Source organism: Colletotrichum orchidophilum (genome assembly GCF_001831195.1).
Source record: "Colletotrichum orchidophilum strain IMI 309357 chromosome Unknown Scaffold_113.1, whole genome shotgun sequence".
NCBI classification, from domain to species: domain Eukaryota; kingdom Fungi; phylum Ascomycota; class Sordariomycetes; order Glomerellales; family Glomerellaceae; genus Colletotrichum; species Colletotrichum orchidophilum.
Genome location: NW_019173069.1, coordinates 58,854 through 70,467, shown reverse-complemented (window position 1 = coordinate 70,467; position 11,614 = coordinate 58,854). Strand labels below are relative to the sequence as shown.

Below are 11,614 nucleotides of genomic sequence, written 5' to 3'. Positions count from 1 at the left end.
GTGATAATTGGCCAGCAGATGTGAGAACGTGGAGAAAGTAGGTACGTATATAAGAGAAGTGGAGATGAACGATTCCTCCAATTGGAACTTGCCGAGGACGCGCTCGCGCAACCTCCATGGGTACCAAAAAGGGTTCGGACACAGGCTTCCGCTCACATGTCTCGCGCGGCTCTACTATCAGCCATTGAAGTTTGCTAGGCTCAACTTCAGCTAACTCAGGAGGACGACATTCAGGCTCTGTTCTCTAAAGTGAGTTTCTACGAGTTACTGGGCCTTTGGAATTTCTCTTGATTGTCTCTAGAGCTTGACCTACTCCCCAATGGATTCTACTCCACACAACGAATCACGTACCTCCAACCATCCTCCCAAGTCGCCATTTGTGGGACGGTGGACCAGGCTTCTCGCCTAGGCAGTCACCTTCCTACAGAGCTTAGGTAGCCGCATGAGTTGAGTAGGCTTACCAAGACCATACTCAGACTTGCTATAACTTCAGCATCCTGTTAATCATCCATCGCCCTGTCCAAGATTCAAACTTCGTCATGTACAAAAGCGAAACACCGTTCTCACTCAAGGAGCGACAACCTCGGGGTCCAGGAGTCATGTTGGACTGTCAAGACTAGAAGCGTAATAAAATAAAAAGAGGTATAATACAGCGGCGCGCATCAGGCATGCTCTCTGCCTCCTCAACCAAGTTGCCCCCTCTCTCACGAGCACAAGCAGGCACCCCACTGTCCATTATCGTCAAAAGTTGCTTTTGTGTTGATTTGATGTCGGATGCCACTCCTCACATATCCCAGAAGTAGTTTGCGTCTTTGTGGACACGCATCTCTTTTCCCCCTTACCGCCAATGGCTTCCCTTTGATATGGGTTACGGTAACATCACCCTCGCATTTGCGATTCTTTACAAAGCTTGGTGAGCTCCATCCAGGGCTAGGTTCTGAATATCTCCCCTCCACCTTTTTAAGTCGCTTAAGAAGAGAACTTGCGGGTGATCTTGGCAATGACTGGTGGACCATCATGTCAGTAAACTGCTCAACTTGACGAGTAGGATAAGTAACGTTTCTAGGGGTCAAGCTTACTGTGAAGGGCAACAACGCTGAAAATGAACACAAGAGAAAGGACAAGGACGACGACGGGGTCGACCTTGAGACCGGGAGACTCGTCGGTGTAGAGTCCTACATATTCATGTGTTAGCATCCAAATCGCAAGAAAAAACCAAGAAGCTTCGCCTTCATTCCTCCTCTATTCCAACCACGTCGCCTTTCTTCATTGCAACCGTCTCTCTGGAATCGAGGGACAGAACATGGGGTAACAACGTACTCAGCATGGTGCTGCTGCTGCCGCCAGCGCCGGCAGCTCTCGTGCTGTTTGGCCGCGCATTTGCAATCTTCTCCTTCTGGTCGGCAGCCGCGCGGCGACGGATGGCGGTTCGGGGGCCGCCAGGGGGCGTAGGCGAGGAAGGACGCGCAACGCTGGCGCCAGAAGCGGCGACGCCAGCTCCGTTGACGGGCGAGGAAGGGCGAGGGGAAGACTGCGATGTCACAAATTCAATGTCAGCGAATTACTCCCGGTTTCGATTGATTCCATAGATCTTGCGGCCCATGGCGCGCGAGCGCACATTGACCTATGTCAACCAGGCGCATCGACTCTAACTCTTGCAGCTTCTTGTAGTGACCCAAAATATCGCGTGCGACGTTGAGGGAGAAGAGCCACGACGCGCAGTGAAGCAAGGCGAGCCAACATAGAACCGTCATGATCATGCCCGCCCAAAAGAAAATGACTAACCATTGCTAAGGAGTGTGACAGAAGATTAGATCCAAGATTGCTGCAGAATACTCGGAAACCGGGGGGAATTGTTAAAAAGTCGACGATGGAGAAGAATCGAAGTTCGGGGTGGGTGGGAAGTGGATGGTCGTTCGGCGTGATGATGAGAACTCAACCTCTCTGGAGATTTGGGGGTGTACCTGCGCTCAAAAGTGGCAGAGTTGAGGCCACAGTTTTGGAAAGGGGACCAGCTGGGCGCCGCCCAGGGGATTTTCCGACCCGACGTTCCAGACCCCCCTGGGGCGGCGAACATACCTTGATGGGTGGCCGCTGAGCATAGCGGGCTAGCGGCTCCCAGAAACTCCACAGGGCCCCTAATCCTGGCATGATCACTCTGGTTCACAACCTAGGTAGGTAGGTACCTTACTTGCATGGCATACATGGTCATCCTGTCATGGCGAATTGCAGATGCGTCTAATCGACGTAGGACATGATTTTCTTCCTTCTGTCATTCCTCAGAAATCAGGTTTGTGCATTGATGACCATGGTAATGCTTTCAATTGAATTGGAGGGTACTGTATATCTAGGAAGCGGCCGCGTTCTGCAGCTAAAAGCTTCCATCAGATGGCGCCAGCTTATGCAGCACATGATGAAGTACAACACAACGCAACGCTTTCCTTCAACAGCGCTCTCCTTCTCGACAATTGCCGGCTATAATGGCAGGAAGATGAAAATGCCTGCTTGCAGACTCGGGAGAAAGTTGGTAGTACGGGTGGTAGTGGTGATGGTGGTGGTGGCGGTGGTGTTGTTGGAGCGTGCGATTCAAACATAGAAAAGTGAACAAAGGGAAAACAATATCCTGCCGCGTAGAGGGCATCATCTCCTTCGAATTCCAGCACGAGAACCCATGGTATTCCGAGCCGCCTTATTTTGTTTCTTCATGATGACTGGTCCTCGACAGACAGGTATCTTTCGTTGGGTTCCTCGACCGCATTATCTGAACAATGCCGACGAAGAAGCACCAGGTGACAGAAAAGCCCCAGCTGTCCCAGTTCGGCCATCCCAAGCTCCAAAGTGCCCGACTTTTTTTCCCCCCTTTACGATCCCGAGGTTCTTCGATGGAAATTGTCATCCTCGCGGTCCTTTGAAATGCGGCCATTGAGCTTTACTGCGTGAAAGCCGCCGTGAGCTGGCTCAGTGGTCTGGTACCTCCACCATGCTCATTATAAGGTAAGATTAGACAGTGATACATCTACACCTGCTGGAAACGAACCGTCTCAACCCAAACGCCTGCCGCTATGATGGGACACGCGGTCCTGCAAATTTCTTCGGAGGTGATGAACGAAGAAAAGAAATTGGTATCTTTAGCTTCAAAGTGTAACGTCGAGAACCAGGCTGACGTCCTGGACATCCGACTTTGCGAGGTCTTCTAGAACGGGAATCAAGTCCAGCAGCTCATTATCGTGCGCGTCTGAAAACCAACTGCTGATGGGGACGGCGTGCTGGGGATGGAAGATGTACGATGTGGGAGAGTTGTCAATGATGATGGTGTCCTTCAAGTCTCTTCCCACCTGGGAAAGATCCTTGACGTAGTTTCCTTGGTGATTGTAGCAGCTCTCGCGGAAGAGTCTGTGGTGGACGACCTTGTGAATATCGAGTTGGTCTAACAGCGGGTCGCCATACTATGGATACATTAGTACAACCCAGCGAGTGATCCGGTGAGGAGGCCATACCTTTGAGACAGACGCGGTGAAGACCACCACTTCATAAAGCTCGCCAACGCGCTTCATGAATTGATCTACCCCTGGTCTCTTGATAACATATACATTATGATAATTGCCCTCGATTTCTACGGGAATAGTGAAGTCGGCTTGGTGGAGAATCTGTAGATTTGTGAGCTACATTGTAGGATAGAATGGAAGATGAGCCTCTGCGCATACCTTGAATGAGCTGTGGACCAGCGTCTCGTCTAGATCAAGCACAAGGCATTTCTTGCCCTTGAACTCGGGCGCGATCGGGGGAAGCAGGAACTTCTGCTCGGGAACAGCCTCTGCAGACTCGATGGGGATTATGGCATTGGCTCCCGGTGCCGGTATGGGTGGGGGAGGCGGCAGCTGCTGGCTGGTCGGCGCGTCTTCTACCGGAGGCGGTATTTGGTGCTTGTATTCGGGATCGGGGGTCGCATCGGGCATCGCCTCGTCTCCCTCGGCATCCTTCTTGTCTGCTTCCAGCACTGGCGTGTCCTGAGTCTTCTCGCCGGTGGTCGACTCTACCGTAATCGCTGGCGCAGCACTGCTAGCTCCGGCGTTGCTCAGGGCGATCTGCTTAAAATCGCCAGCTTCGCCGCCAACAGTGGAATCGTCGGCAGTAGTTGCGCCAGAGACACGCTTGCCTTTAGCCTCGGTTGCGGTCATTGGCTGTTCGGGCTGCGGTTGCTTCTCCTGGATTTGCGGCTTGTTCGGTGCGGGTTGCTGGTCCTGTGGGGTGGGCTGTCTGGACTTAGCGGTCGTCGGCCTCGCGGGCAGCTTGTCAAGCTTGTGGACGGCGTCGTCGCCGTTCTCAATCGCGTTCGCGTTGTCGGGGACACCGCAGCACCCCAGCAGGGCAAAGAGTCCGCCCTTCTTCTTCTTCTGAGGGGGGTTCACGGGAGAATTCGGTTGCGTATTGCCGGGTGTGTTGGTCGGTTCGGTTTCGATGCCGGATCGGTGGCTGCCGACGCTGCCATTTCGATGCCGTCCTAGAAAACTACCCTTGGACTCTTTCGAACGTCCACCGATGCTGTTTCTTGAATCGCTGACTGTTGCTCCGCTCAGCCCTGTTGACGTGGGAGAGGATTGATTGCGCTGCGAGAAAGACCGAGACGGTACATGCAGGAAGCCCCTACCCTTCTTTGAATTTCCACCCTCCTCTGGCGCCAGAAGCACCTTTTCCTTGGACATGTCTTGACTTGACTGACCGTTTTGTTGACTCTGTGGTGTGATTTCGTCTGGGTTGGATAGCTGTGGTCTATCGGACATGGTGCTGTCGAACTTGGGCAAAGATGATTAGCAAAGACGTCCAAGCAAGACCAGCGGTTGCATGAATCAAGCAACGATGCCCAGGAGGGGTTGGCAAGTCCCAGTGGGCATATCTAGATCAACCATGACACTACCGCCTCTGCCTCCCATTCCAAGGTCTAAGACATGACCGAGGCCGTGTTGGTCGACTCATGGGCGCCGGAGACGAAGCAGGCGGTGCGCGTGAAAGTGGGCTAGGTCCACCAGACGAGCGTGCCTCTTCACTCGGTGAGGCGGTGTCGCGCGAGCACGGAATTGATGGCCGACAGGGTGCGTCGTGGGCTCAAGCAGAGTTGAAAATAGGGTGTCGTCACTCACCTCCTTTCTTCTTGGGGTCCGGCAGGTCTTCCCAGAATCCTCAACCCCTTAACTGAGCTGTTGTCGGCCGTAAAAGGCCGATTCGCAGAACCCGTCGCGCGGTCCGAGGTGGAAGAGAATTGTTAGAGAGTAAAGGATCGACGCGGGTGGGCGATGGATGGAATGGAAGAGGAGGAAAACCGACGTCCCGATGAGGTCGTCGGTCGAACGCGGAGAATGGAAGATGGTTTGGGCTCGGTCGCGCAAGAAGCGGTGCCAATGGAATGACTAGGTGGGCGAGGCAAAGTGGCTGGGCCTGGGGGGGGGCAATGGTGTACGTCGGCGGCCAGTGTCAGTTGGAGTCGGTCCCAAGGCAAGGTCGTAGTGGTTGGCGGTTGTGCTCAAATCAGATGGGTAAAAAGTGGGCGAAAAGAAAGCGAGCGAGCGGTTGCAGGGAACAGCAAGGTACGTCGCGGAGGAAATTAAGGTTCGCTGGTAACAAGTGAATGGTTTGGTTTTTGGAAAGAAAAGAGGTATCAAATATCGCTCGAATGCTTTTTTTTTTTGGGACGAGGCCGGCCGCAGAGGTCGGGAACGACGAGTTTGACGAGTTTGATGATGCGTGAAAGAGGACGAGGAACGAAGAATGGAGCAACGGCAAGGCGTGCAAGGAGATTGGAAAATCGGGATGATGGGGATTTAGTGAAAGAGAGGGTGACAGGCGGTAGAGAGCAAGCGAGAGAAAGAGAAAGAGAGAGAGAGGAAGTGGGAGAGCAAGAGGGCACCAGGTCCAAAAAGCAAAGCTGACAACCAAATGGCCAGTAGTAGAAAGGCAAGGCGGCGGCAGCGAGAGGAAGGAAGACAGCAGATGGCAGCCCAGGGCCCGGGGGTGAGAATTGAGGAAGACAAGCAAGAGGACGTATCAGAGGCTGAAAGAGCGTGAAAGGTGCAAGCGAGATGATTTGCCTTTGGAAGCAACACTTGTATGGGGACCGCTGGGGGGGACCAGGGGCTGGCCCGTGTCTACAGGTGCAGAGAAGCTGGGGGGCCGCAGCAGCTTCGAGGTAGCGGAGACAGAGTGAGAGACTGGGGGTGCTACGAGCAGGAAGGAGCTAATACAATTACACCAGAAAACACCCACCGCGAGAGAGAGCAAAAGACAGACCAAGAGACCTGGAAGGGTGTGGGTGGATTTCCCGGTGAGATTAGCCCGTCCCGTCCTGGTAAAGCAGAGGCCGGGCTTGGAAGATGGGGCGCGATAGGGGGCTTCAAGTGATCACAGTTGACAGGACATTTTCATACTGTCGGATCTTGTGCAGCGCGTAATACAATTAATGCTACGTGTGCCGGGGTTGACATGGGTGATAATGGCAGAAGTGACGTCTTCGGTCTTCCAGCTTCGAGATTGGGAGTGGGGCCTCGACCTGCACTGACCACGTGCGTAGATCCGCACTGTGCTCGACACCAGATGACTATCGCGCCGCATCAGACGCCATGTCTCATGTCCCATTTCTCTCCCATTACCGTGCCGCCAAGCTCATATTACTGAAATCTCCATGGTGGGAACACAAGGACAGTCTATCCCGGCCCATCACACGCTTCGCAAGGAGCTAGAGCCTGAATTGGCTCAATTGGTAAAGTGAGATGGGCGACCGCGATGCCCTCTTGGACCTCGACCGATGGGTCTGCCTTTCGCTTTGGGAAGCTATTCGGCCAACGACCCAGTGCACCTCACCTGCACAAGAACTACTTTACTGTGTGTATCCGTACAAATTGATAATGCCTTAAATCGTGGATTCCAGGGTGTCGAGTCGAGTCGAGCAGCAGCTGGCCTGGCGCGGTAGCCGTTCCTGGATATCCGCCCAAGGGCCGTGAACGGTGAAAGGAAAGAGCTTCGTGCGTCCCAGAGATTACCTCGTGTCCTTGTCTCTTTGTTGAGCCCATCACTCGGCATCCCAGTGCCGTCATTTCGTTTTCTCACAGTCTAACTAGCTCTTCTTCAAGGGCAGAGGACAAGCAAGATTCGACCCATAAATTACGCCCCCAGGAACGATTCCAACGCCAGAAACATCAGAAAACCCACAACCCGGTCTGTGAGGCAAAAAGAAGAACATCATCCCTGGCACGCCTGGTTCCAAGATCCATCGCTCTCGCAGAGAAAGACATTCTGAGGAGATTTTGTCTGACTGAGCCTGAGTCCGACCTGAGTCTGGTGCGTAGGGACTCAGGGAGTAATACCCGCGAGTCCTGCCCGTCGTCGCATCAGACACCTCCCGGCTTACAGGCCGGATACCACGCCTTAAGGTGCGACTGCCTGGCTAGAATTAGCTTCGAGAGTAAGCACCGCGCGCAAGTGCCAAGTGCAAAGTGGGTGCTGCCGCCGCCGTCGTCTCCTAGTTGGGGGAGTAGTATGGTCTAACGCCGGACCAGCGCAGGGTAAACTCAGCCGGACGGCCGTTCTCCTTCAATGCGTGCGCCGCCCGGGTCCCCCATCAAATAAAACAAATGAAATAAATAGAGAAAGAAAGAGAGAGAGGGAGCGAGAGAGAGAGAGAAGTCTCGTCCGTCCCGATGCGCGACACCACCATCCATCTGCTAGCCCCGAGTGTGCGCCCTCCACCTTTTCCGATGCGGGTAGCAGATGGTCTCCCGCAAGCTCATTCAGGACTACCTGAGGATTGCCCTCGACACAGTGTTGAGAATTTTACATGATTGAGTCACATGATTGAGTGAGAGTGAGTATCTGTATGAAGGTGAGAATACCTTACCTCAGTGAGATGGGCTCCCTCCCGAACTTTCACGCAACCACTTTACCCTCACTCGTCCTACCAAACCCCTTCGCAAGCCTCATGATGACGATTGGACAATCACTTCACTCTGAAGCGCTCATCGAAAAAGAACCCAGACATTCCAGAACCATCACCCAGTACAGATTACAGCCGCAAGAACGGTCCCGACCAACCAGCAGGCTTACGGGGCAGGATCCAGACATCCCAGACATCCCAGACAAACACCCCCTTGGCCGCCTTGCCCTCATTGGCCTCGTTACCGCCCGATTGAGTGACGGATCCGGTTGGGCAGGCACACACACACACATTCTCTCTTTCTCTCTGTCTCTCTCCCACTCACACTCGCATACACACACAACCTTGGTCTCTCTGCCTTTCTCATGCAGCACGCACTTCCATCCCATCCACATCGTCGCCAAAGTGAATTGAGTGAACGGGAACAAATAAAAGAGCGTCCCACCTTCCAAGGTAGGCACGCAGGTTGGCCACTCATGCACCGCGCAGCAGGGGTGTTCTCATGCAAAAGGGAAATACCGCCGCAGGGGAAGGGCTCCCCGATTCCGCACCCGCTGCGACTTGACAAGAATCACCGGGATAACCCCCCCTCCCCTCCCCGAGTTCCCAAAGCAACGTTTTCCCAACGTGGATGTTTCGCGCAGCGGATTCATTCATTCTGGATACGGATACAGGCTTGACAGGGTCCCGCTCTACCACCAAAGTTGTAACCCGCAACAGCCTTTTCACTCTTCCTTTATTGTGTTTCCCGTATCTCATTGCCCCGTTCATACGTTGAGCAGCAGCTATCTTTGCTTCCAAAGTTCTAACCCTGGTCTATTTCTCCTCCCCTGCTGGCCAAACCGCCCGCCCGACAAGTTCCCATACGTTGAATTTACCAGGGAAAATTGCATAGGGGTCAAGACACACTGTGCGCCTGCATTGACCGGAAACGGTCTCGGCTTGCACCTCCCGCCGCGCGTAAACATGGGATGATAGACTCTCTCTTCCCCAGAGAAACAAGCGTCAGAGGTTCCAGAACCCAAAAAAGCATTGGCCGGCCACACCACCATCAAGTTGGCAAGCCTCCCCGAAGCAACAGAAAAAGAGGCTCGTGTGGCGGAGGCTCATGTGGGTGTGCAGCGCCGGCGGTAGCGGGCATGTGGGGTCCACCATGCCGTTCCGTGTACACTTCCATTCAACCTGAAGTAATGCTTTTTTTGCGGGGATGATGCCCCCGTCCATCTGCAGACTGCATCTTGCCTTTCCAAAGCACAATGCGCGCAAATTGGTGTCTGCTCTGCTTGATCATTCGATGAAACGTGGAACCAAATGTGACTAGCTGCGAGCGTGCTCCTCACTTTAATCCTCTGTGGACTACCCGCATCTCTGCGCCAACTCCTATCCCTCTTTAGGGCCAAACACTCTGTCTGGCATATCCAGAGAGATGGACTAACTGCCTACATTTGGGAACCAACTTGCTTTTTGTTCAACGCCTCCCGCCTTCATGAGGTCACTGTACAGAGACACGCGAGGCCAACTGACACCCGCCTCAACGACGAGCCGCGGAGGAAACGCCGGCCCTAGATGATGATGGCTTGCTCATGTCTCAAAACCCATCATATCACATTAGTCACACTGGTACTAGGTCATTCGTCTTAGCGAGAAAATCCAGCACTCTTACAGCACGGCATAGGAAGCTCAGAGACAGTAAAGCGCAGTTGCTTACCAAGGTGAAAAAGCAGGTCTAGTGGTGTTCACAGATGATTCGAGTATCATTGCCAAGTTCCCTCCGCAAGCGTCGGCCCCGGCCGGCCACTGCTCCAGGCACTTGTCCCGCCAACCCCCGCAGCCTCCAAACGTGCAAAAGACAACGTGATGTTGGGCAGTCTAGTCCGAAAAGATGTCTATTTTTCTGTTCTTTTTCTCCAGGCCCATCAATCATTCCTCTATTGAAGTTCGAAGCATACCATGATACCATGCCGTATTGAAACAAACCCCCAGTCTACCCTGTCAAGAACGACCCTCATCTCCTCTCGCTGTCTTCCAGCCATGAAGGCAACTTAGTCTGAACCCTTTTTGTTAACATTCACCTACGCGAGCCGCATTCGCGTTGGATCTTCCTCTATACTTTGGCAGACGTCGTCCATTCCGGGTAACCCAACGTTTGCAGTTGAGCCCGTCTCAAAGGGGCTACGCTTTGTCGGTACTGCCATCTTGAGAGCACTGTTAAGTGGTATTGCTACGACCTCAGGCTTTCTTATGTGTATCTCAAGCGGACTGAAATTACGACTATCCTCGGGAAACGTGTACGACGCATATTGCTCTTGTAGCATCTTCCTTGTGCGCGTTGAATCAGGATCGGCTCCATAAGGACTTAGAAAATAAGTCAGCCTTTCTCGATATTTCCATGCATGTAGTCATCAGACATACCTGCGCCAAACTTGACGATCACCATGAGTCAGCAACTGCCACCTCCCTGAATTCCTTTCATCACCATCTGTGACATCCCAGATTATCATTGCTGGTCTCGCCAAGTCGGTGATGATCTGCTTGACAGGAATGGTCGGGCTGATAGATAAGACAAGTGTTGAATCGTCAACTTCAAGGAAACCTTTGTGGCCATCGAGAACCGTGATACCGAGGCCTCCTAGGATCTTTCTGCATTCTAAGGAATACTCTGGCTCCTGCGAGTAGCATGGGATTTTGCGGCCAGTCCGACTCAATGCTTGCGCCATGCTGAGAGCAGCGGCATGTTGCGTACAGTGTCTCGACCTGATAGCTTCGTGTAGCTTGCAAGTAATGTATTGTTGGCATACGTCACACCTCCGACATATATCTGGCAAGAGAGCGCCGAGACCGAAGCATACGATCTTTTCTACTGGACGGGGTAGCGACAGCTCGTCCAGCATTGCCATGAGGCATGAACAAGCTTGACTCTCCTTCCAAAGCTGTTGGTACATGCCCCACAACATTTTGGTTCCCGACAAGTTTGGAACGGAGAATGGATCTGTGTGTTTGCGGTGATAGGCGACACGGTAGGAACTGAGGGCGCCCCAGGTGCGCATTCGGCCATCAGGAGGTATTCCGTTGATCATCCTTTGGATGGACTGAAAGCCGATTCGTGGCTCCAACCTAGCATTCGTGCAGTTAGTTACCAATGATTATGTAGCTCTAGTATGTTTGACTTACTCTGCCTCCTAGGCCTTCCAATCAATCCTCCCAACGGACAAGCTTCTATCCATCCCGAGTAAGCCCAGGTGTTCGGGTCTTCTCGCGATCTCCTGATCAAGGCAGGCGATGACTGATTTGTCGAAGAGTGGGGTTCCAGCATAGTATAAATCCTGAATCGTCTGGATAGCCCCAGCCTGTCTCTTCTTAGACACAATCTTGCCGGCCCGTTCTTGCCTATCGAAGCACTCATGATGATCCTTAGAGCATTGGGTCTTCATGGCGTTACAGGAGTGATAGGTGCGTGCAGGAATAATTGGTGACATCGAGATCTGATGAAGTTCGTTGGCTTTCGGCGGTGTCTACGACTAAGTCTGTAAATGAAGATCGAGGACTTATTATCGTTTTTCTTTGTAAGAACCAAAAGAAGTATAGACGTATGTAGTTGGTTGAAGCAAAGTATAACACGAGATGTTGACAATGAAATAGACTGGGGTCATTGCTCCAGAAAAGTAAAGCTTGGCCATCAAGGCAGCTGCGTGA

The 11,614-nt window shown here is 52.9% G+C and overlaps 3 protein-coding genes across 3 annotated transcripts; all 3 read right to left on the bottom strand.

Annotated features, from left to right (window-relative positions):
* Window positions 1-969: 969 nt before the first annotated feature.
* Window positions 970-1,788, bottom strand: CORC01_10963 (protein transporter SEC61 subunit beta; the record flags this gene model as incomplete). Its single annotated transcript, XM_022622590.1, has 4 exons — window positions 970-1,004; window positions 1,080-1,175; window positions 1,321-1,531; window positions 1,786-1,788. 4 exons carry the CDS (start codon window positions 1,786-1,788, stop codon window positions 970-972), a joined length of 345 nt encoding a protein of 114 aa, XP_022470900.1.
* A 1,346-nt stretch (window positions 1,789-3,134) lies between these two features.
* CORC01_10962 (NLI interacting factor-like phosphatase) lies at window positions 3,135-4,781 on the bottom strand (the record flags this gene model as incomplete). Its single annotated transcript, XM_022622589.1, has 3 exons — window positions 3,135-3,446; window positions 3,498-3,647; window positions 3,705-4,781. The coding sequence occupies 3 exons, from the start codon at window positions 4,779-4,781 to the stop codon at window positions 3,135-3,137; spliced, it is 1,539 nt and encodes a 512-aa protein (XP_022470899.1).
* Window positions 4,782-10,323: 5,542 nt separating this feature from the next.
* On the bottom strand, window positions 10,324-11,352 carry CORC01_10961 (uncharacterized protein; the record flags this gene model as incomplete). The annotated part of the gene is made up of 2 exons (XM_022622588.1): window positions 10,324-11,035; window positions 11,132-11,352. The coding sequence occupies 2 exons, from the start codon at window positions 11,350-11,352 to the stop codon at window positions 10,324-10,326; spliced, it is 933 nt and encodes a 310-aa protein (XP_022470898.1).
* Between the last annotated feature and the right edge of the window lie 262 nt (window positions 11,353-11,614).